Source organism: Moschus berezovskii, chromosome X (assembly GCF_049115385.1).
Source record: "Moschus berezovskii isolate FMDL1 chromosome X, NW_MosBer_1.0, whole genome shotgun sequence".
NCBI classification, from domain to species: domain Eukaryota; kingdom Metazoa; phylum Chordata; class Mammalia; order Artiodactyla; family Moschidae; genus Moschus; species Moschus berezovskii.
The window spans coordinates 30,496,664-30,521,556 of record NC_142488.1 but is presented as its reverse complement, the minus strand read 5'-3'; the positions used below and the strand labels follow the sequence as shown (position 1 = coordinate 30,521,556).

The window sequence follows — 24,893 nt, the reverse complement described above, 5'->3', positions numbered from 1 at the left end:
TGAAAGTTTATTGCTTAGTTAAGTTTTTGATAAGAAAGATCTCAACTCCCATCTATACATGTGAGAGTATGTATGTGTGTATATAGATACACATGTACACACACATACACATAAATGTAAGTATTATATCACTATATACATCAGTTCAGTTTAATTCAGTCGCTCAGTCATGTCTGACTCTTTGCGACCCCATAAATCACAGCACACCAGGCCTCCCTGTCCATCACCAACTCCTGGAGTTCACTCAAACTCATGTCCATCAAATCGGTGATGCCATCCATCCATCTCATTCTCCGTCGTCCCCGTCTCCTCCCACCCCCAATCCCTCCCAGCATCAGACTCTTTTTCAGTGAGTCAACTCGTCGCATGAGGTGGCCAAAGTATTGCAGTTTCAGCTTTAGCATCAGTCCTTCCAATGAACACCCAGGACTGATCTCCTTTAGAATTGACTGGTTGGATCTCCTTGCAGTCCAAGGGACTCTCAAGAGTCTTCTCCAGCACCACAGTTCAAAAGCATGAATTCTTCGGCGATCAGCTTTCTTCGAAGTCCAACTCTCACATCCATACACGACCACGGGAAAAACCATAGCCTTGACTAGACGGACCTTGGTTGGCAAAGTAATGTCTCTGCTTTTTAATATGCCATCTAGGCTGGTCATAACTTTCCTTCCAAGGAGTAAGCATCTTGTAATTTCCTGGCTGCAGTCAGCATCTGCAGTGATTTTGGAGCCCAAAAAAATAAAGTCTGACACTGCTTCCACTGTTTTTCCATCTATTTCCCATGAAGTGATGGGATCACATGCCATGATCTTCGTTTTCTGAATGTTGAGCTTCAAGCCAACCTTTTCACTCTCCTCTTTCACTTTCATCAAGAGGTCTTTGAGTTCCTCTTCACTTTCTGCCATAAGGGTGGTGTCATCTGCATATCTGAGGTTATTGATATTTCTCCCAGCAATCTTGATTCCAGCTTGTGCTTCCTCCAGCCCAGCATTCCTCATGATGTACTCTGCGTATAAGTTAAATAAGCAGGGTGACAGTATACAGCCTTGACATACTCCTTTTCCTATTTGGAACCAGTCTGTTGTTCCATCTACAGTTCTGACTGTTGCTTCCTGACCTGCATACAGGTTTCTCAAGAGGCAGGTCAGGTGGTCTGGTATTCCCATCTCTTTCAGAATGTCCACAGTTTATTGTGATCCACACAGTCAAAGGCTTTGGCAGTATATACATACAGTTATACAAATGCAAGTACATGCTCATATATACATTTACATTTTATCCATGTGTATGGATGCATGTGTGTATGGAAGGAGGGGAGAAAGAGAGACCAACTGACCTTTGATACAAATTTAAGATTAAATTAAAGCATGATGACATAGATTCTTAGTAAATTAATGTGATCTTGGATGTAGCATAATGTCTAGATTATAAGGACTAATAATTATGTTCTGTGCTGGTTCAGATACACTTTTAATATCTTAACTGAATTTTTCAGGCAGAATGACAACCTGTAAAGAAAGTTTGTAGAACCAGGAGTTATTTAATTTTAAGAAAAACCTAAGTAGAGATAAGGTATATGTGAGCAGTTTTATCTTATTGAAAAAGGAAGATATTTTCTCTGTTTTACTTCAGAAGGTTGTGCTATCAAAAGTAGGCACAAGTTGATAAGCCTGTATGTCTTCTGCCCAGACCTCTTTCCTGAATGCAGTTTTTTCTCTCCCATTTTCTGCTGGATATATGCCCTGTGAAGTTCAAAATGGACCTCAAATACAGCAAGGTGAAACTTAACTGATTGTGTCCTACTTGCCTCTGAATTTGCTTCTTTTACTGACTCCCCCAGTTTTGTTATTGCACCACCATTCACCTTGACACCTGTACCAGAAAGCTGGAGGCATTCCAGACGCATCTCTTTCCATTCTCTTGTGAGCCCTGTCATGTAATCAGTCAAAACATTGCTGCACTGTCGCTCATATTCTTTGCTTCATCTTGGTTCCTGTTACTATTTCCCAAGATAGAGCCCATACCTGCAACCCCTGGAAATCCTTGCCTGAATTCTTATATTGCTTCAATCCAATCTTCACATTAAAGTCAGTGCAGAATTTCAAGAGCCTACATAATAGAGTTTCTCCTCTGCTAAATCCTAAGTAACTTACTGTTCTCCAGAGACTCTCATCAATTAGGCCTACAGTGAATAACTGCCCCCCCCCGAACTGTCTCTCAACACTTACCTCCTATTATACCCCTCATATCCCTCAACCTACAGTCCCTTCCTCCAGGCTGTTTCTGATCCTCTGTATATCACCTTTGTACAAGCCACTCCTAGCACTCAGAATACTCACCTTCATCATGTCTGCTTGGAAAAGTCCTACCTCATGTAGCAGACTGAGTTCAGATTTTCATTTGTGAAGGTGGTATTTTTACATAGTGATGATCACTCCCTTTTTGGTGCCATCTGTATACTACGATTGTGCCTCTGTTGTTTGGAAGGAAAATAGTCTACTAAAAAGTAACTCTTCAGAAAGGCTAAAATGTCCCCTCGTCTGTCATGACTTGGAACTGGTTGAAAGTTGCTCAGTCGTGTCCGACTATTTGCAACCCCATGGACTATACAGTCCATGGAATTCTCCAGGACAGAATACTGGAGTGGGTAGCCTTTCCTTTCTCCAGGGGATCATCCCAACCCAGGAATTGAACCCAGGTCTCTCATATTGGAGGCAGATTCTTTACCAGCTGAGCCACAAGGGAAGCTCAAGAGTACTGGAGTGGGCAACCTGTCCCTTCTCCAGCAGATCTTCCCGACCCAGAAACTGAACCGGAGTCTCCTGCATTGCAGGCAGATATTTTACCAACTGAGCTATGGAACTAGGATATGGAAATAAAAGGGTTTATGGTACATACCTTTGGAATAATTAGTGTGGGGAAAAAAGGCTATGAAATGTTAAATCCTACAGAATTAAGAAATAGAGGTTATTTATGACGAAGAATACAGAAGAAAATAATTTTGATATCTCTCTCCGGTCTCTAATTTTGTATTTGCCAAATAAAAAGCATGTTTAAAATAAAAATAACTTCAAATGTGGCAGAAATACTTTCACTGAGTAAAGTGTCAATGACTGTTGCCCATGAAGCAGTAATTATAATTATTAGCACTTCTGTGTGCTCATTATTTCCTAAGAATTGTATACAGTATGTATGTAATGCTATCTCTGTTTCACAAATGAGAAAGCCTATATGTAATGAGGCTAAATCCAAGTTCATGTAGTTTGCAAGTGGCAGAGCTGAGACTGCTTAGACTTTGTCCTGATCTCTCAGTTTCATCGGAGAAAATTATGTCATGACCTTTAGAAGATTATTATAGGGGTATATATGCAAATATGTTAGAATTATAATATTCTTTATGAATATTAAGTGTTAATTCTCATGTACTCTAAAAAGAATTCTGGCCCTGTTGGTCTCTGAAAAAAATCTAAAATTTATACTATGGCACAATTTTTTTATTATTGGAGTACTCTGAAAAGTACACAAATCATAATTCAAGTTTGAAGACTTCTCATGGGTCACATACCCGTAGTTCCACACCCAGATAAAAAGATATTATGTTGCCAACATTCAAAATGCTTGTCAAGCCCTCTCATAGTCATAAATTGGTTCCACCTCTATCCTGATTTATAATACCTCAGATAAATTTTGCTGTATTTTTCACTTAATGTAAATGGAATTGCATAATAGGTTGATTCATGACTTTTTCCACTCAACATTGTTTGTGAGATTCATTCATATTGCTTATATTAATAGCACTAGTTCATTAATTTTTCTTTTTATGAATATACCACAGTTTAATTATACAATCTACTGTTAAGAAAATGTGGGTTGTTTGAAGTGTCGGACCATGGCATTCTGCTATGAAAATAATTATACATATCTTTTGGTGAATATTCGTATGCTTTTACATTGGATATTCAGCCAGGATTGGGATTGCCAGATCATTGAATATATGTATATTTAGCTTTATAGGTATTACTAGAGTTTTCTAAAGCTGGTTTATACAGTTTTTTCTCTTCAATAGTCAATAAAGATACAAATTGTTCTACATCTTCTTCACTACTTGATACTATCAAATTTTTAATTTAACCCTTTCTGATAGTTGTATAATGACATCTCTTGTTTTAATTTGCATGTAATGATGACTCATGAAGTTGAGCACAGTTTCAGTTTATTTCAGTTTTTTATTTGAAAGACATCATTTTTGAAATGCCTGTTTTTCTACTGAGTTTTTATATTTCTCTTAGTGACTTGTGGTTATTTTCAAAATATATATTCTGGATGATAATCCTTTGTTTCCTATATTACAAGTTTTTTTTTTCCCGCTAAGTACCTTATTTTTTTATTCCTTAATGAATTACTATTTTAATAAACCGAAGTTTTAAAATCATTATACCCTACTTTAATATTTTCTGTTATGGTTAGTGTATTTTTGTCCTGAGTTTAAAAGTAGCACTTCCTACTCTAAGACCTAGAAGATATTTTCCTGGAGGGCTGTATAGGTACTTTATTGTTTGACCTTTCATTTTGCATTCCATCTCATATTTCTGGTGTGAAAAAGGAATGAATGTCCATTTTTTTTCCTATTTAGATCCAGTTGAAAGAGCATGATTTATTGTAAACAGTGTTCAACAGCGTCACCTTTAGTCAAATGCCTATACATGTGTGGCTCACTTTATGGACTCTGCTTCTGTGTGTACATTTGCCAATACTTATGTCAATGAGACATTGTCTTAATTACTATAGCTTTCTAATATTTTTGATACTGGTAGTATAAATTATACCAGTAAAAATTATACCAGATGATTAAACAGTCAAGAAAAAAATTATTCAAGATTATTGCAATGACGGGTCAAAGACGTTTGCAATAGGGGAGAGAGACTGAACTCCGGTCCGCTGAACCAAAGGTGGGAGAATTCTTAAGTGCTGGGATGAGCTAGTGTAAAAAGATTAGAGCACATTAAAAGGTTGGATGGTCAATGCGATTAAGCCATTTTGTGTTTGCTAATTGTCCCTTATCAAAGTTAGGCTCCTACCCTCCCACAGAGTCTGGAAGACATGGGCCCTATCTTTCTTGATAATTACATTTCAAAGGGATGGCTAACAGGTCCTTGAGAAAGATATTCTTGGGTTGTAGGCTATTTACACCTTAAAGGGGCAGATTAAAAAAATTTACAACTTCTTTCTAAAGTGAGTGCTCTGAGAAGAGATGTTGGGGCCTATAGTCTAAAGTTTAATGAAGCTATGGAGAACACTGAATCTAGATTGTCCAGGGTAAGCCCTTCATATTTGTATTTATTTTCTTCTTTTTAAAGATCGTGTTGACTATTTTTATTCATTTACTTTTCATATCAATTTTGGAATCAGCTTATCACCACCTCCTCAAAAATGTTTTGGTTTTAATTGGATTTCACTGAATATTTAGATTAATTTGTGGTAAATGTCTTTATTAAATAAAATATTTTAATTTATTAATGAAATATTCTTTCATTTATCCAGGTCTTTTATTTTCACTAAATAAAGTTTTATGGTTCTCAAGATAGTGGGTCTTAGACTTTCTATGTGATTTCTTGCTAGGTTTTTGATAGTTCTGGTCTTGTTGCAAATAGTTATCTTTTAAGTTTTTCATTTTTTATTTCCTGTTGCTGATATTGAGAAGCACACTTTGATTTTTGTTCCTTGGCCTCATATCTAGAAATGATGCTTAGTTTGCTTTTTAAGTTGAGTTGTTTCTCTGTAGTGTCACTCAGATGTATGGACCCAGGTGGTTTGGGGTTAATGGCAGTTTTATTTCTCCCTTTCCGATCATTCATCTTATTAATTTCTCTTGAATTTTTTTTTTCTGCATACTCTAATACAATGAGGTTATTGTTGTTGTTTCTCATTTTAGCTCTCAGAGGTGATGCTTTTATTAAATCACTGTCAAGTATGATATTTCCTGTATGCTTGTTGTTCACACCTTTTTCTCCTAGTGTTCTAAAAGGTTTTATTATTACTGGATGTTAATTTAATCAAACTTATTTTTCAGGATAACCTGAGACAATCATATTAGTTTTCTCCTTTGTTCCATTAATACGTAAAATCACGTTCAGTTCAGTTCAGTTGCTCAAACGTGTCCGACTCTTTCTGACCCCATGAATCACAGCACACCAGGCCTTCCTGTCCATTACCAACTCGCGGGGTTCACTCAAACTCATGTCCATCGAGTGGGTGATGCCATCCAGCCATCTCATTCTCTGTCGTCCCCTTCTCCTCCTGCCCCCAATCCCTCCCAGCATCAGAGTCTTTTCCAGTGCGTCAACTCTTTGCATGAGGTGGCTAAAGTATTGGAGTTTTAGCTTTAGCATCAGTCTGATCTCCTTTAGGATAAACTGGTTGGATCTCCTTGCAGTCCAAGGGACTCTCAAGAGTCTTCTCCAACACCACAGTTCAAAAGCATCAATTCTTCGGTGATCAGGTTTCTTCACAGTCCAACTCTCACATCCATCCATGACCACGGGAAAAACCATAGCCTTGACTAGATGGACCTTTGTTGGCAAAGTAATGTCTCTGCTTTTTAATATGCTATCTAGGTTGGTCATAACTTTCCTTCCAAGAAGTAAGCATCTTTTAATTTCATGGCTGCAGTCAGCATCTGCAGTGATTTTGGAGCCCCAAAAAATAAAGTCTGACACTGTTTCCCCATCTATTTCCCATGAAGTAATGGGACCAGATGCCATGATCTTCGTTTTCTGAATGTTGAGCTTTAAGCCAACTTTTTCACTTTCCTCTTTCACTTTCATCAGGAGGCTTTTGAGTTCCTCTTCACTTTCTGCCATAAGGGTGGTGTCATCTGCATATCTGAGGTTATTGATGTTTCTCCCGGCAATCTTGATTCCAGCTTGTGCTTCTTCCAGCCCAGTGTTCCTCATGATGTATTCTGCATATAAGTTAAATAAGCAGGGTGACAATATACAACCTTGACGTACTCCTTTTCCTATTTGGAACTACTTTGTTGTTCCATGTCCAGTTCTAACTGTTGCTTCCTGACCTGCACACAGGTTTCTCAAGAGGCAGGTCAGGTGGTCTGGTATTCTCATCTCTTTCAGAATGTTCCACAGTTTATTGTGATCCACACAGTCAAAGGCTTTGGCATAGTCAATAAAGCAGAAATAGATGTTTTTCTGGAACTCTCTTGCTTTCTCCATGATCCAGTGCATGTTGGCAATTTGATCTCTGTTGCCTCTGCCTTTTCTAAAACCTGCTTGAACATCTGGAAGTTCACGGTTCACATATTGCTGAAGCCTGGCTTGGAGAATTTTGAGCATGACTTTACTAGCGTGTGAGATGAGTGCAACTGTGCAGTAGTTTGAGCATTCTTTGGCATTGCCTTTCTTTGGGATTGGAATGAAAACTGTCCTTTTGCAGTCCTGTGGCCACTGCTGAGTTTTCCAAATGTGCTGGCATATTGAGTGCAGCACTTTCACAGCATCATCTTTCAGGATTTGAAATAGCTCAATTGGAATTCCATCACCTCCACTAGCTTTGTTCATAGTGATGCTTTCTAAGGCCCACTTGACCTCACATTCCAAGATGTCTGGCTCTAGGTGAGTGATCACACCATTGTGATTATCTTTGCTTTTTTTTTTTAATGTTAAAATAGCCTTGCATATCTGAGATAAACCAAACATGGAGGCTATGTATAACCCTTTTAATGTTTTGCTAGATTTTTTTTTTGCTAACATTTGACTTAGAATTTTCCCATTGTGTCCATGAAACAGTATTGTTCTCCTTTCTTGTGATATGCTTGCTAGGGTTAAGTTCCTTACTATGGAGAAGAAAATGGCATTCTACTTCAGTATTCTTGCCTGGAGAATCCGAGGGATGGAGGAGCCTTTGGGATGCCATCCATGGGGTCGCACAGAGTCAGACATGACTGAAGCGACTTAGCAGCAGCAGCATGGAGGCTTGGGAACTTACCATTTATGCCTGGAATTTTCTTTATGGGGGAAGTTTAAATGAGAAGTCAGTATATTTAATGGACTTAAGACTTTCTATTTTTGATTTATGTTTTTAAAAATAGTTTACCTCCATTTTCCAGATTTTCCCTTTTTTGTTGGTTCAAGTAAGCTTTGTCTTTCTAGGAATTTTTCTATTGCGTCTAAAATTACAAATATATTCATATTCAGTCCATATGGAATTTAATAATATATTTATCATTGAAATTTAGGAAATGTGATATGAAGCTATGAATTTCTAGCCTTTCTGGAGAAAACAAGTGATTTAATGATCCTGGGTCTGTATTCCTGCATACTAACCTCAGTGGGAACTGAACAGATCTGCCCACTTTACCATGAGCTCTCCATTTAGCTGCAGTCCCCATCCCTCCTCATTCCCTTACTCCTAGATTATTTTATGCATTTTATTTTATGTACCTCTTGGAACGTGTGATTTCTTATATGTGGAATAAATTTCATGGCAAGAGTTAGAATGGAACATAGAGGGATTTCCAGTCACTTATCTGTAAATAAGGCACATAATGAAAAATGCTCCTGGTTTAAAAATGCGAAAGAAGAGATTTTTAACTCTTGTACAAAACTAAGTTTTATTAGACTGTAGGTAAGCTACAGAAACCTAGTAAAGTTAGAATCATGCTGAAATGTTTCAGTGTATTCTCTATTAAAAAGTCTATCGTGCTGTATTTATCACACCTGGAAACAAAAGCTGATTTATTTTTCCATCAACTAAGTTCTAAGTCCTTACTGTTGACAAGCATCTCTATAATTCATCATAGTCTTCAGAGCAGTTTCATATTTGTTGACCTGACTCCAGTATTGAACTGTCTAGGAGGGTAGGAGGCAGATACTATTATATCCATTTCACTAGTAGGACAGCTAAACCATGGTGAGATTAAGAGTTTGCTATTGGATATGACCAAGGGGGACAGCATTGAATTGGCTAAGAAATCAGGTTGTCTGTACTTTTGACCTAGTGACATATAGCAACTTAGTTAGATTCAGAGATTCTGCTAAATGCCTAATACCCATTTTAAATATTAAAGACTTAGAATTTGAGGTAGAGAATACAGGGAATTTCATGTAACTCTCACTCCTGTGGGTCTTTAAAAAAATTCACCTCAAATAGCCTTGTTACTTTAAATAACTGATAGATATTAATATTTAATGAAGAAGAAAGAGAAAAAAGGGGCGTTAAGACACTGCTTGGGAGAAAAACCATGTGTTGATAATTACAGTGGTGGTATTCAGCTTTGAGACATTCATTTATTATGTGAAATGAATGTATTTCTACACCAGACATTAAGCACAAGAGTAAATGTGGGGAGAGGGCAGTCTTCAGGATGGTCAGAGGCTTGGAGGCAAAAACCAAAAAAGAACAGTAAAACCTCAAGCTACCAAGGAATGCCTGGAAATGTGATGGATGCTGGAGGGAACACTGTTGTGCTGGAATGCTCCTTAGGACTCCTGTTCTTTATTTTCTGGTGTCCCAATTGAATACACTGATGGGAGCTGGAGAGTGCGGAGTTTATTAAACTGCCACGGAACATTAAATAATAGCCTGCAAACAATAGCAGCAGCAACAACAACAGGGCCTTCCCAGATTTATTCATTAGCACTTTAGAAACTCAGAAAAATAAATAAAATATGGAATTGATTGCTATAGCACAGAAGAACATGCTTCTTCAAGTTAAAAAAATCTCCCTATGCCTTTAGCATGATCACCAAGGCAGTATTTCATTAACGAATCAGATAGTCATATTTACCTTTTCAAAATAAGTCCTTGCAAAGGACACATGTTCTTGATCTAGAAGTGTCAGCATTTTTGATTTTTAAAAAACGTTTTAAACAGATATGGAGCTAAAATAGAAAAAATGTTTTTTAAATCAAATTGTAACAGCAGGCTCCAAATCCTTGTCAGGTAGGTTAGATAAAATGTTTAGTTAAATCTCATCAAACTCCTGCTAAAATTAAATATGAAGAGACTCAAAAAAGATTCAGCATAGTCGTGGTATCCCTGTACGTTCCACTGTGTTATATAGCACAAATCACAAGGTGTAAATTTTTTTGTTGAATGCTCTGTCAAGTGAGTGGCATCGTGAAAGAACATGGGCTTGCAGCCAGATGAATCGAAGGTCAAATCCCATATACTCAATCCTTTGACCTTTCTGTCCTTAGATAAGTTACTTAACCTGTCTGAGTGTCAGTTTCCTCATCTATAAACTGCACCATTAAAAGTGACAAGAGTTCCTGAATTTGGTTAGGAGGTATTACAGGATCCTTTAAACAGAAGTAAGAATGATATTTTCAGAGAAACCTCCAATAAGTATTTCCTAATACATCAAAAGATGATTTTTCACCCTGAACCATATGTTAGACAGTGAAGCTTTAAGACATGCCATTTTATAATATATGTTTCAGTTAACAGTTTCTTTTAAAAAAATGTAAAATTGAGAAAAGAATCATAGACTTGGCTAAACAGTAGTCAGTAATACTCTGGCCATTTCTAACCTCATAATGGGTGCTTTCATTCTTTCTGTAAGTCATTTGATATTATCTCCATTTCACCGTCAGTAAGATGTCAGATGGAGTTGCTAATTGTTTTTAACTGTATATGTGTTTACAAAGTAAGAAACAAAACTCAAGAAATAAATGTTATTTTTCAGAAGCCTCATTACACGTAAAATTCAGCAGAGAAGTATTTCCCAGGGTTTGAAACTGGGATAAAAGGAGATGAGTTGCTGACTGCCTCCCTGTCTTACAAATCTCAGTTGCTGCTGCATTGTATGGTCCATGGCATGTCATTGTTTCTTCCTTAGTGGACATACTCTTGCAGACACTGTATCTTTTAATGCCAATCTTTCTGGGCACAGTTTAGCTTTCACTCTCTTACACTGTCTTCAATAAATTCAAGGGTTAAGGTACTTAAGTTTTACCTCCCAGACTTGTCAAAATTCCTATACTTGCTTTTATCCAAATGTTCTTTTGATAGCCATTTTTCACTTTTGCTTTGAAAAGCCAACTCAACCAAACAAAGGAATTCAGATGAGAAATGTCCTTGGCATGTATTACAATATGAGATGTGAATTAAATGGGAGGGAAAAATCCTCCCCATTGTAGATCTGAGCCTAGAGGATAATGGAGCTGTGATTTAGCCCACGAAAATGTGTTAGAGGAAGTGAACTGACCTTTTGCTTCTCTTACTGCTGAGACAAAATGAGGACATAAATACAAATTAATTCCTTCTTATCATTTTGTGAGACATTATAATTCATTTTTCATTTATGTGCCTAATGTTTACCTAGCTTACAAAAATATGCATTATTCCTAAAAGCTCAGGGGATTTGTGTACTTAAATGGCAACTCGGAGAAAGACTGATTTTTTTTTTTCTTAAGAAAGGAGATTTGTAACCCTAATATAGTGATTTAAAAAAAAATAGCTTCCTGTCAATTCCATTTGATCCAATCTCTTGCACTTGTCTAACAATGAAGTTGCACGCATTCAGGCAGTGATAGGAACCAGCATCTCTGAGTGCTTATAAAAAAAAAGCTGACTGATAATCCAACAATTGCTTAGCTCCATCCTTTGTAATTCAAATTAGGGCCAGCATTTCTAAGCAATAAACAGATAAATCCATAAATTCAAGCACTATGTACATTTTCTTATATCTGTGAATATGGTATTGCAAAAATCTACCTGTGGGAGAAATATCAGTAACCTCAGATATGCAGATGACATCACCCTTATGACAGAAAGCAAAGAAGAACTGAAGAGCCTCTTGATGAAAGTGAAAGAAGAGAGTGAAAAAGATGGCTTAAAACTCAACATTCAGAAAACTAAGATCATGGCATCCAGTCCCAGCACTTCATGGCAAGTAGACGGAGAAACAGTGGAAACAGTAACAGACTTCATTCTTTTTTTTTTTGGCTCCAAAATCAATGTAGATGGTGACTGCAGCCATGAAATTAAAAGACACTTGTTCCTTGGATGACAAGCTATGACCAACCTAGACAGCATATTAAAAAGCAGAGACATTACTTTGCCAACAAAGGTCTGTCTAGTCAAGGCTATGGTTTTACCAGTGGTCATGTATGGATGTGAGAGTTGGACTATAAAGAAAGCTGAGCACTGAAGAATTGATGCTTTTGAACTGTGGTGTTGGAGAAGACTCTTGAGAGTCCCTTGGACTGCAAGGAGATCCAACCAGTCCATCCTAAAGGAAATCAGTCCTGAATATTCATTGGAAGGACTGATGCTGAAGCTGAAGCTCCGATAGTTTGGCCACCTGATGTGAAGGGCTGACTCATTTGAGTAGACCCTGATACTGGGAAAGATTGAAGGTGGGAGGAGAAGGGGACAACAGACGATGAGATGGTTGAATGGCATCACCGACTCGATGGACATGCGTTTGAATAAGCTCTTGGAGTTGGTGATGGACAGGGACGTCTGACGTGCTGCAGTCCATGAGGTCACAAAGAGTCGGACACAACTGAGTGACTGAACTGAACTGAACTGAACCTGTGAGCACACATGTACCATGATATCTAATTCACTTATCTAATTTCACTGAGATCAGTAAAAAACACTGTGCCTGCTTTGTAATAGAAGTGACTTGGATTTAGTTCATTGAGACTGTTCTGAGAGTAATATTTAAGCAATAGAATGTGTTGCTGAAGGATGTATATGCTCTCTTGTGTTGGAAGTGTTTTAAAAAAGAATATACTGCAGTTCTAAACATCTACTTATAAAGATGTAATAAGTACTTTTTTAGAATGAGTAAAATAGTTCACCCTTGGTGGTTCTTAGAAGGCTTCATATAAACACTACAATCAAACAAAATATAAATAACCACCAACACTTATATGACTCAGTTCAAATTAAAACTGTTTTTCAATACATGATTTTGTTTAATATTTGAAGCACTTCTTTAAGTTGCTGGTATGATTATGTTCTTTGAGAGACATATTATTTAGCCACAAATTTGTTGAAAAAGTCATTTGATTTTATTGAGCAGGGGAAGATAAAGAATTGCTCCTAGTATTACAAGAAATTATGGATTTAAAATGTTTCCATAATTTGAAAGAGAGTCAGTGGTAAAGAATCCACCTGCCAATGCAGGAAACATGCGTTTGATCCCTGGGCCAGGAAGATCCCCTGGAGAAGGAAAAAGCAACCCACTCCACTATTCTTGCCTGGGAAATCCCATGGACATAGGAGCCAGGTGGGCTACAATCCATAGGATCACAAGAGAGTCTGATGTGACTTAGCAACTAAACAACAACACACATTGGTAATCCGAGCAGTTGATTGACTTAAGACTTGAATCCAAGTGTTTTGACTCTAGATAATTTTATATTCCCCATATAACACACAATACAATAATGTAAAGTAATTAGCCTCCAATTAAAATAAATTAAAAAAAATAAAATAAAAAATCACAAAATGATAGCATGTTTGTATTTGAGAAGTTGTCCCACTGCGTTATTATTAAAATTCTGCTCTATTTGAACAATTTAAATTCATTTTACACTAGTAACTGAAAGGGGTTCTCTAAAATGCCCCCACTCTAATATGTGCATCTTTACTTATAACGATTTTAATTTTGTGAGACATTTTGTGGTGCCATGGAATCGGTCTCTCTTAAATCTGTCCTATGTAGTTTGTTAGATATGCCATGACAAAATGCCAGAGATCAGATTTCCTAAACAACAGAACTGTGTTTTCTCACAGATCTGGAGTCTAGAAGTCCAAGATATTGGCAGGTTTGGTTCCTTCTGAGGCCTCTCCTTGCCTTGCAAATGGCAGGCTTCTTGCTATGTCCACCCAATGGCCTCTCCTCTGTGCCCATACATCCCTAGTGTCTTTCTAAAGACACTATTTTATTTCCTCTTTTTATAAGTACACTAGTCGGACTGAACTAGAGTCCACCCTAACATACTCATTTTAACTTAAAAGCCCTATTTAAAGGCCCTGCCTGTCAAGGTCCTGTCTTCTAATGCAGTCACATTCTGGGGTAGAGGTCAATAAGGCTTTAACATATGAATTTTAGGCAGACACAGTTCAGTCCATAACATCTTTATTGTGTTCATTTTTGGCACATAGTGTATGTTCAAAAATATTTGTTATTTAAATAGATTAATGATTGGTGAATGAATGAATCAGAGCTTATACTTAACTATAAATTAAATATTGACTGAATATTTAACCTTAGTAGAATTATAAAAATTATCTATTATGATTATTTGAAAACAAAGGAAACTTTTAATGATAATCTTTTTATCCTTTTTATTTATTTTTTTTTGTTGTTTTTTTTTTAGGTAATTAATTTATTTTTTATTGGAGGCAAATTATTTTACAATATTATATTGGTTGGTTTTGCCATACATTGATATGAATTTGCCCCGGGTTTACATAAGTTCCCCCTCCTGAACCGCCCTCCCACCTCCCTCCTCCCTTTATCCTCCCTCTGGGTCATCCCCGCATGCCAGCCCTGAGGATCCTATAACATGCATTGACCCTGATTTAAACTGAAGTATGAAATTGAAAGTGAAGTCGCTCAGTCGTGTCCAACTCTTTGCAACCCCATGGACGGTAGCCTACCAGGATCCTCTGTCCATGGGATTTTCCAGGCAAGAGTACTGGAATGGGTTGCTGTTTCCTTCTCCAGGGGCTCTTCCCAACCCAGGGATCAAACCCGGGTCTCCTGCATTGTAGGCAGACGCTTTACTGTCTGAGCCACCAGGAAATAGTTGCTGTATAATATTATATGTTAAAGGTGTATAACATAAAAATTGTATTCACAATTTTTAAAGATTATACTCCATTTATAGTTACTGTAAAATACTGGTTATATTCCCTGTGTTGTACAATATATTCTTTTAGCTTATTTTGGACCTAATAGTTTGTTGCTACCCCTATATTGCCCTTCCCCTCTCCCTACAGGTAACCACTAATTTATTCTCTGTATCTGTGAATTTGCTTCTCTTTGGTTATACTTACTAGTTTTTTTTTTTTTAAGAGTCCACATATAAGTGATATCATACAGTATTTGTCTTTCTCTTTCTGGCTTATTTCATTTAACATAATGCCTTCCAAGCCCATCTATGTTGTTGCAGATAGAAAAATTTCATTATGTTTTCGTCTGTTGATAGAAATAATATTCTTAAAATAGTTGTTTTAACTAGGTGGTTTTGACTAGGTTGACTGTATAACTAAAATATTTGCTATTGTTTTTAATGACAAAATAATCTGTAGTATAAAGTGTATCACAGTATATTTTGCGATTTCTATAAATTTAGTCTTCAGCAATCTAATATAGAGGTCTTTATGTGAATTTGTTTTATACAATGTCCTACTCAAATCAATAAATTTAAAAGCTCTATGAGACTGCAAACCTAAGATACTACTTCACTAGACTCTAGCTTTGTGTGGCTTGTAGCACTGGAGAGAAGATGGTATATCTATTTAGACGTCTTAGTTCATTTTCTTTCATTTATGAAGATGGTGCTACAGTTTGAGTTTCTCTCTTAGCCCTTGACACCCATCTCCACTGGGGTTGGAGCCCTGTAATAAATGTCCCACAATTTGACCTTTTATATCTGCATCATAAAATCAGGCAAGGGTTTCTCCGTTTGAAGCTGTTTTTTTCCCACAACTAATCCATTACCAGGTATGCTACATGCCATTTTATCTGACGCATCCTTACAATGTAACTAGGAAATTTACTAAAATAACTTCTAATATGTTTTTAAAAAAAATCCCAAATTTTAATTGTAATAATTAAATAGCTAACATTGAATACATTGAGTTATGTTAGCACATTTCCTGTGTATCTTGCATCACTGTTTCAGTGTTAAGGCTTCTGTCATAAACTAATGTAATTCAAAAGTGGTCGAGTAGAGAATGAAAATATAAAAAATGCAAAATCACTTATGTTATGCTTGAAAGTAATATTTTTATTTGACATTTCTGAAGAAAAACTGAAAACTCACCTGTGACTGAGCTGCATCTGAGTTCATGATTATTTTAATATTGTAGTAAAACATTTATTGCTTACTTCTTACCCCTATGTATGAGACTTCCTTTTCTAAAAGGTGGTAGATTAAATACAATAAAAAAAGAGTAGGTCTCTGAGTTATTTAGGAATAGATGGGTTTTGCCATGATGCTAATTACATATATATTATTTGAATCATACGTCAAAGTTTTCTAGTTGGATCAATCCAAATGTGTAGTATCAAGTAACATAGAAATTATGATCAGGCTTATCTTAGATACTGAGTATATTTGTAAAAAATATGAGTAACAAACATTTTTCTAGTTCTTATTCTATACAAAATAAGACATGCCATATTGTGAGATACTTCTAACTCTAGAGGTCTAATATCTATGGGTAAATAATTTTATTATTTATAAGGAAGTCTAAAAAGTTGAAATTTTAGACTCTGAAGTGCATCCTAATAGTGTTGAAATAAGTGATACATTTCTTAAAACAGTACCTTTATACAAAAATCATAACAACACACTTTTCCACCTAAAAAATACTAGTGCTTATTTTATATTACATATTAAAATAGTATGTGCATATAGATATTTCTATTGTTGTTTAGTCACTAAGATGTGTCCAACTCAGTTGTGACCCCATCAACTGTAGCCCACCAAGCTCCTCGGACCATGGGAGTTCCCAAGCAAGAACACTGGAGTGGAGTGGGTTGTCATTTCCTTCTCCAGGGTATCTTCCCAATACAGGGATTGAATCTGCATCTCCTGCATTGGCAGTTGGATTCTTTACCACTGAGCCACTAGTATTAGTGGCAGACTAAAGACAGGGCAACTCTTACTCAGAAAACTATTACTCTACTGAGTTTTCTCAATAGAACAGTTTAGAGAAATAGTGACTTTAAATATTTGTAATAATAATACAGTTAACTTTAAAAATTCACATGTGGATATGATGTTAAGTCAGTACTAATATTCTTCTACAATCAAGATATTAAGCAATTCTAATTATATAAGATTGCTTCAGATGAGAGTCTTTTGATATCCTATTTTTAACCAGAGTTTTATTCTTTTGACATATATTTTCAGACCTAAGAAAGATACACATTTTCCATATTATCAATGACAAATCCTATTTCATTACACATTTATATTTTTCCTGTTTATATTTACTGTGTAGACATTTCAAATAGTGGTGTGATATCTGCCTTAGACTTCTTGTAAGTATCTCTACTTTTCCATATAAGGTGCAAGACAGAAGTAATCTAATGACAAATGAAAAGCATGTGCTTATATAATTATAAGCAGAAGCTGACAGATGCTCTTTACAACTCCTAGTATATATAGAGATTCAAAGTTAGATACTTTTACAAATCATTCATGCCATTTTTAAAATAAAATTCAGTTAACAGGTAAGCATTTACTGATGTTGTGGTGGGTTTTCTCTTCCCCAGGTACTGGGAGATCGGTGGGCAAACATCTGTAGGTGGACTGAAGATCGCTGGGTTCTTTTACAGGATGTTCTTCTAAAATGGCAACGTTTTACTGAAGAGCAGGTGAGTCACATGGGGGATAGTGTATCAGTGAAAGATGTGGAGAGATGTTAAATGGGTACATTAAAAAAATATGATGTAGTTTAATAATTATTCTTCTTTCTCTTTTGAAATTATTTGATTTCTTTCAGTGCCTTTTTAGTACATGGCTTTCAGATAAAGAAGATGCAGTGAACAAGATTCCCACAACTGGCTTTAAGGATCAAAGTGAAATGTTATCAAGTCTTCAAAAACTGGCCGTATGTATTCTTTAGCTATTGATATTATTTAGAGAAACACAGTAGTTTCTACTAACATCCTTATTTGGTCTTTCTAATGTTTAAATCTTAAACGTAATATTCATTGTTCTTTCTTAGGTCAGTCTCTTTAATTATATTGTTACTTGTCTTAATTAAAATAGGGAAAGGTGATTGTGGGAAAGATTGAAGGCAGGAGAAGGGGGCAACAGAGGATGGCATGGTCGGATGGCATCATCGACTCAATGGCCATGAGTTTGAGCAAACTCCAGGAGATAGTGAAAAACAGGGAAGCCTGGCATGCTGCAGTTCATGGGGTTGCAAAAAGTCAGACACGACTGAATAACAAATATTTTTGCTCTCTTCACATAGTAGAAAGAGAAACTCTAGTGTCTCTGCCTCTTCTTACAAGGTCATGAATCCCATCATGGGGTCTTCACTGTCATCAGTTCAGTTCAGTTCAGTCGCTCAGTCGTGTCCGATTCTTTGCGACCCCATGAACCACAGCACGCCAGGCCTCCCTGTCCATCACTAACTCCCAGAGTCCACCCAAACCCATGTCTATTGTGTCGGTGATGCCATCCAACCATCTCATCCTCTGTCGTCCCCTTCTCCTCCTGCCCTCAATCTTTCCCAGCATCAGGGTCTTTTCAAATGAGTCAGCTCTTCACATGTCATAAACTCTTTAATGTCATAAACTCATCTAAACCTAATTACCTCCCGAAGGCCCAATGTCTTAATACCATGATATTGGGGGGTGTAGAATTTCAATATATATATTTTGTGGGGACACAATCATTTAGACTATATCATTACACCCCTGGACTCTCAAAATGTGTGTCTTTCTCACATGCAAAATATATTCATTCCATCTGCACAGACCCAAAATAACTTATACAGTCCCAATACCAACTCTTCAGCATATATTGTAAAGTTCAAAGTCTCATCATCTAAATCAAATAAGACTCAAGGTCTGAGGCCGAGCTCTCAAACTATGAACCTGTGAAACCAGACTAGTTATATGCTTCCAAAATACAGTGGTGTGACACGTATAGGATTCCCATTCGAAAAGGGGAAAATAGCAAAGGAGGAAGGGTGACAGGCCACAGGTAAGTCTAAAACATAGCAAGAACAATTCTGTAAGTTCCTAATGCTCGAGAATATTCCTCTTTGGACTGATGCTCTGCACTCCAGGGCCACCAGAGTGGCACCATCACCCCCTGAATTCCACAGGATGGCCTTGCCTCTTCAGTATCACAGTGCACTGCCTGCCCACATGGCTCTGTGCTGCAGTCCCACTCACAGGACTCCCTGTCGTGGCTGCTCCTGAGGCACTAGGTGGGGGCATCCTACTCGCCTGCCCCCCAAAACCTGAGAGGTGGCCCCACCCTTTGAAACACAGGAGAAACTGGCTCTGCCATTTGGGCCTACGGTAGGGGTGGCAGCCCTGATGTCTTTGTATCACCTATATCATTCTTCTCTTTTCTTGATGGGAAGAATGCACTTGTTCATGGCCTGCCTTCAATCCATCCAGTTTTCTTTGTTTCCCTTAGTCCCAGAGGGCAGTTTCTGCTGGTATATTACACTATTCATGGCTTCATATTCACGTATCCATAATGTATACATCTGTACCCTGGCTTCTGATCAGAGAGCTGATTAGGTCTCTGGTTCACATCCACACTAATATCCTCGTCAAATAGTAGATCAACCACACCCTTAGTGTTCACGTCTAAACATCCTTTCTCATATTTTTTTTTTCCAATGTGGATAGACTGAGAATTTTCCAAATCCATAAGTTCTGGTTCCTTTTTGTTAAATAGTTCCTTCTTCAACTGATTATTTTCTTCTCGTTTTTTACCTTAAGCATTCAGATGAAACCATGCTGTTCCTTTCACACTTTGCTTAAATATCTCCCAAAGACATCAGATTTCATTTCATCATGCACAAGTTCTACCTTCTACAAAATACTGGAACATTAACACAATTCAGTCAAGTTCTTTGCCACTTTATAACAAGGATTGTCTTCTCTCCCTTTGCCAATATGTTCCTTACTTTGTCTGAGACCCCAACAGAATGGCCTTTATCATCCATATTTATACCAACATTCTGTTCATGATTATTTATGTATCCTCTAAAAAGATGGAAACTTTCTTTCCAGCTCTCCTTTTTTCTCCCTGGGTCCTCACCAGAATTGCCCTTCAAAGTTATCTTTGTGGCAATCTTGACTTTTTCGAGCATGTACTTCAAAACTCTTTCAGCCTCTACGCATGACCCAGTCCAAAGCTGTTTCTGCATTTTAGGTATTTGTTACAAGAGACACCAGTTCTTGCTCCCAATTCCTATCTTAGTCTGCTTGTGCTGCTGTAATAAAATGCCACAGACTGGTAACTTTAACAGTAGAGATTTATTTCTTACAGTTCTAGAAACTGGGATGCACAATATCAAGTTCCTGGAAGATTTGGTTCTTGGTGAGGGCCCTCTTCCTGGTGAGACAGAGGAAGCTCTTGTATCCCTTCTTTTTTATATGAGGGCACTAATTGCAGGAGACATAAGAGCCTCAGGATTGATCCCTGGGTTGGGAAGATCCCACGGAGGACAGCCTGGCAACACACTCCGACATTCTTGCCTGGAGAATCCCATGGACATAGAAGCCTGGTGGACTATAGTCTATAGCGTCACAAAGAGTCGGACACAACCAAAGCGATTTAGCACACAAGCAGATCCCTAGCATGGGGGCCCTACTCTCAATACCTCATCTAAGCATCATTACCTCCCCAAAGCTCCACCTCCTAATAAGGTTAGGCCTTCAAAATATGAATTTTGGAGGGACATAAATATTAATTTTATAATATGTAGGTAAAGTTTGAACTTTGTTTTTTGAAACAGAATTGTACTCTTTGAAAAAGTATAACATACCTGGAATAAGATTACAGTAAAAATTTTAAAGTAGCACTGAAAAGTACCTGTGAATGTTCTGTAAAATTATAAACAGTATAGTTCTAGAATAAACTTGTTTTATAAATCTAATAAGTCTAAAATAAACTTAATTAGATTCTCTGAGAAATACAAGAGTAGCACAAGAAATGATTATCCTCACATAGAAGGGCTTATATCATGTTTTGGAAAATAAGAAAAACATTAAAGCAAACAAAATGGCATTGATTATAGCACCCATATGCTGTTGCTGTTTTTTTTTTTTTAATAGGAGGCTAATTACTTTACAATATTGTGGTGGTTTTTGCCATACATTCACGTGAATCAGCCATGGGTGTACATGTATTCCCAATCCTGAACCTCCCTCCTACCTCCCTCCCATCCCTCCACATCCCATCCCTCAGGGTCATCCTGGAGCACCAGCCCTGAGCACCTTGTCTCATGCATCGAACCTGGACTGGCGATCTGTTTCACATATGGTAATATACATGTTTCAATGCTATTCTCTCAAGTCATCCCACCCTCGCCTTCTTCCACAGAGTCCAAAAGTCTGTTCTTTACATCTGTGTCTCTTGCTCACATATATGGTCATCGTTGCCATCTTTCTAAATTCTATATATATTCGTTAGTATACTCTATTGGTGTTTTTCTTTTTTACTTACTTTGCTCTGTATAATAGGCTCCAGTTTCATCCACCTCATTAGAACTGATTCAAATGCATTCCTTTTTAAAAGCTGAGTAATATTCCATTGTGTATATGTACTACAGCGTTCTTATCCATTCATCTGCTGATGAACATCTAGGTTGCTTCCATGTCCAGGCTATTGTAAACAGTGATGAACATTGGGGTATGCATGTCTCTTTCAATTCTGGTTTCCTTGGTGTGTATGCTCAGCATACACATTCCTTGGTGTGTATGCTCAGGAGTGTGATTGCTGGATCATATGGCAGATCTATTTCCAGTTTTTTAAGGAATCTCCACACTGTTCTCCATAGTGGTTGTACTAGTCTGCATTCCCACCAACAGTGTAAGAGGGTTCCCTTTTCTCCACACCCTCTCCAGCATTTATTGCTTGTAGACTTTTGGATAGCATCCATTCTGACTGGCGTGAAATGGTACCTCATTGTGGTTTTGATTTGCATTTCTCTGGTAATGAGTGATGTTGAGCATCTTTTCATGTGTTTGTTAGCCACCTGTATGTCTTCTTTATAGAAATGTCTGTTTAGTTCTTTGGCCCATTTTTTGATTGGGTCGTTTATTTTTCTTGAATTGAGCTGCAGGAGTTGCTTGTATATTTTTGAGATTAATTCTTTGTCAGTTGCTTCATTTGCTTTTATTTTCTCCCATTCTGAAGGCTGTCTTTTCACCTTGCTTATAGTTGCCTTTGTTGTGCAAAAGCTTATAAGTTTAATTAGGTCCCATTTGTTTATTTTTGCTTTTATTTTCATTACTCTGGGAGGTGTGTCATAGAGGATCCTGCTATGATTTATGTCAAAGAGTGTTTTGCCTATATTTTCCTCTAGGAATTTTATAGAATCTGGTCTTACATTTAGCTCTCTAATCCATTTTGAGCTTATTTTTGTGTATGGTATTAGAAAGTATTCCAGTTTTATTCTTTTACAGGTGGTTGACCAGTTTTCCCAACACCACTTGTTAAAGAGATTGTCTTTTCTCCATTGTATATTCTTGCCTCCTTTTTCGAAGATAAGGTATCCATCAGTTCAGTTCAGTTCAGTCGCTCAGTCGTGTCCGACTCTTTGCGACCCTATGAATCACAGCACGCCAGGTCTCCCTGTCCATCACCAACTCCCGGAGTTCACTCAAACTCATGTCCATCGAGTCAGTGATGCCATCCAGCCATCTCATTCTCTGTTGTCCCTGTCTCCTCCCACCCCCAATCCCTCCCAGCATCAGACTCTTTTCCATTGAGTCAACTCATTGCATGAGTTGGCCAAAGTATTAGGTGCGTGGATTTATCTCTGGGGTTTCTATTTTGTTCCATTGATCTACATTTCTGTCTTTATGCCAGTACCATACTGTCTTGATGACTGTAGCTTTGTAGTATAGTCTGAAATTAAGCAGGTTGATTCCCCCAGTTCCATTCTTCTTTCTCAAGATTGCTTTGGCTATTCAAGGTTTTTTGTATTTCCATACAAATTTTGAAATTATTTGTTCTAGTTCTCTGAAAAGTACCGTTTGTAGCTTGATAGGGATTGCATTGAATCTATAGATTGCTTTGGATAGTATACTCATTTTCACTAGATTGATTCTTCCAATTCGTGAACATGGTATATTTCTCCATCTATTTGTGTCATCTTTGATTTCTTTCATCAGTGTTTTATAGTTTTCTATATATAGGTCTTTTATTTCTTTAGGTAAATTTATTCCTAAGTATTTAATTCTTTTCATTGCAATGGTGAGTAGAATTGTTTCCTTAATTTCTCTTTCTGTTTTCTCATTGTTAATGTATAGGAATGCAAGGGATTTCTGAGTGTTAATTTTATATCCTGCAACTTTATTATATTCATTGATTAGCTCTAGTAATTTTCTGGTGGTGTCTTTAGGGTTTTCTATGTAGAGGATCATGTCATCTGCAAACAGAGTTTTACTTCTTTTCCAATCTGGATTCCTTTTATTTCTTTTTCTGCTTTGATTCCTGTGGCCAAAACTTCCAAAACTGTGTTGAATAGTGTGGGCACCCTTGTCTTATTCCTGACTTTAGGGGAAATACTTTCAATTTTTCACCACTGAGGACAATGTTTCCTGTGGGTTTATCATATATGGCTTTTATTATGTTGAGGTATGTTCCTTCTATGCCTGCTTTTCAGAGGCTTTTTATCATAAATGGGTGTTGAATTTTGTTAAAGTCTTTCTGTGCATCTATTGTGATAATCATATGGTTTTTATCTTTGAATTTGTTAATGTGGTGTACCCCATTGATTGCTTTGTGGATATTAAAGAATCCTTGCATCCCTGGGATAAAGCCCACTTGGTCATGATGTATAATCTTTCTAATATGTTGTTGGATTCTGTTTGCTAGAATTATGTTAAGGATTTGCATCTATGTTCACCAGTGATACTGGCATGTAGTTTACTTTTTTTGTGGCATCTTTGTCTGGTTTTGATATTAGGGTGATGGTGGCCTCTTAGAATGAGTTTGGAAGTTTACCTTCCTCTGCAATTTTCTGAAAGAGTTTGAGTAGGATAGGTATTAGCTCTTCTCTAAATTTTTGGTAGAATTCAGCCATGAAGCTATCTGGTCCTGGACTTTTGTTTGTTGGAAGATTTCTGATTACAGTTTTTATTTCCATGCTTATGATGGGTCTGTTAAGATTTTCTATTTCTTCCTGGCTCAGTTTTGGAAAGTTGTACTTTTCTAAGAATTTGTCCATTTCTTCCAAGTTGTCCATATTATTGACATGTAATTGCTGATAGTAGTCTCTTCTGATCCTTTGTATTTCTGTGTTGTCTGTTGTGATTTCTCCATTTTCATTTCTAATTTTGTTGATTTGATTCTTCTCCCGTTGTTTCTTGATGAGTCTGGCTAATGGTTTATCTATTTTATTTATCTTCTCAAAGAACCAGCTTTTAGCTTTGTTGATTTTGGCTATTGTCTCCTTTGTTTCTTTTGCATTTATTTGTGCCCTAATTTTTAAGATTTCTTTCCTTTTACTAACCCTGGGGTTCTTCATTTCTTCCTTTTCTGGTTGCTTTAGTTGTAGAGTTAGGTTATTTATTTGATTTTTCTCCTGTTGTATGAGGCAGGCGTGTATTGCCGTGAACCTTCCCCTTAGCACTGCTTTTACTGAATCCCATAGGTTTTGGGTTGTTGTGTTTTCATTTTCATTCATTTCTATGCATATTTTGATTTCTTTTGTGATTTGTTGGTTATTCAGAAGTGTGTTGTTTAGCTTCCATATGTTTGTATTTTTAATAGTTTTTTCCTGTAGTAGACATCTAATCACATTGTGGTCAGAAAAGATGCTTGAGATGATTTCAATTTTTTTTTTTAATTTACCAAGGCTAGACTTATGGCCCAGGATGTTATCTATCCTGGAGAAGGTTCCGTGTGCACTTGATAAAAAGGTGAAATTCATTGTTTTAGGGTGAAATGTCCTATAGATATCAATTAAGT

General features: G+C 37.0%; 1 protein-coding gene across 6 annotated transcripts in view; it reads left to right on the top strand.

Moving 5' to 3' along the window:
- The window catches only part of DMD (dystrophin), a 2,246,075-nt gene that overhangs the window by 671,522 nt on the left and 1,549,660 nt on the right, over positions 1 to 24,893 (top strand). For all 6 annotated transcript variants that reach the window (XM_055393453.2, XM_055393450.2, XM_055393451.2 and 3 more), the window contains 2 exons: positions 17,489 to 17,590; positions 17,719 to 17,826. In XM_055393453.2, the coding sequence (XP_055249428.2) occupies positions 17,489 to 17,590; positions 17,719 to 17,826 (210 nt within the window). The remainder of the gene's footprint in view (positions 1 to 17,488; positions 17,591 to 17,718; positions 17,827 to 24,893) is intronic.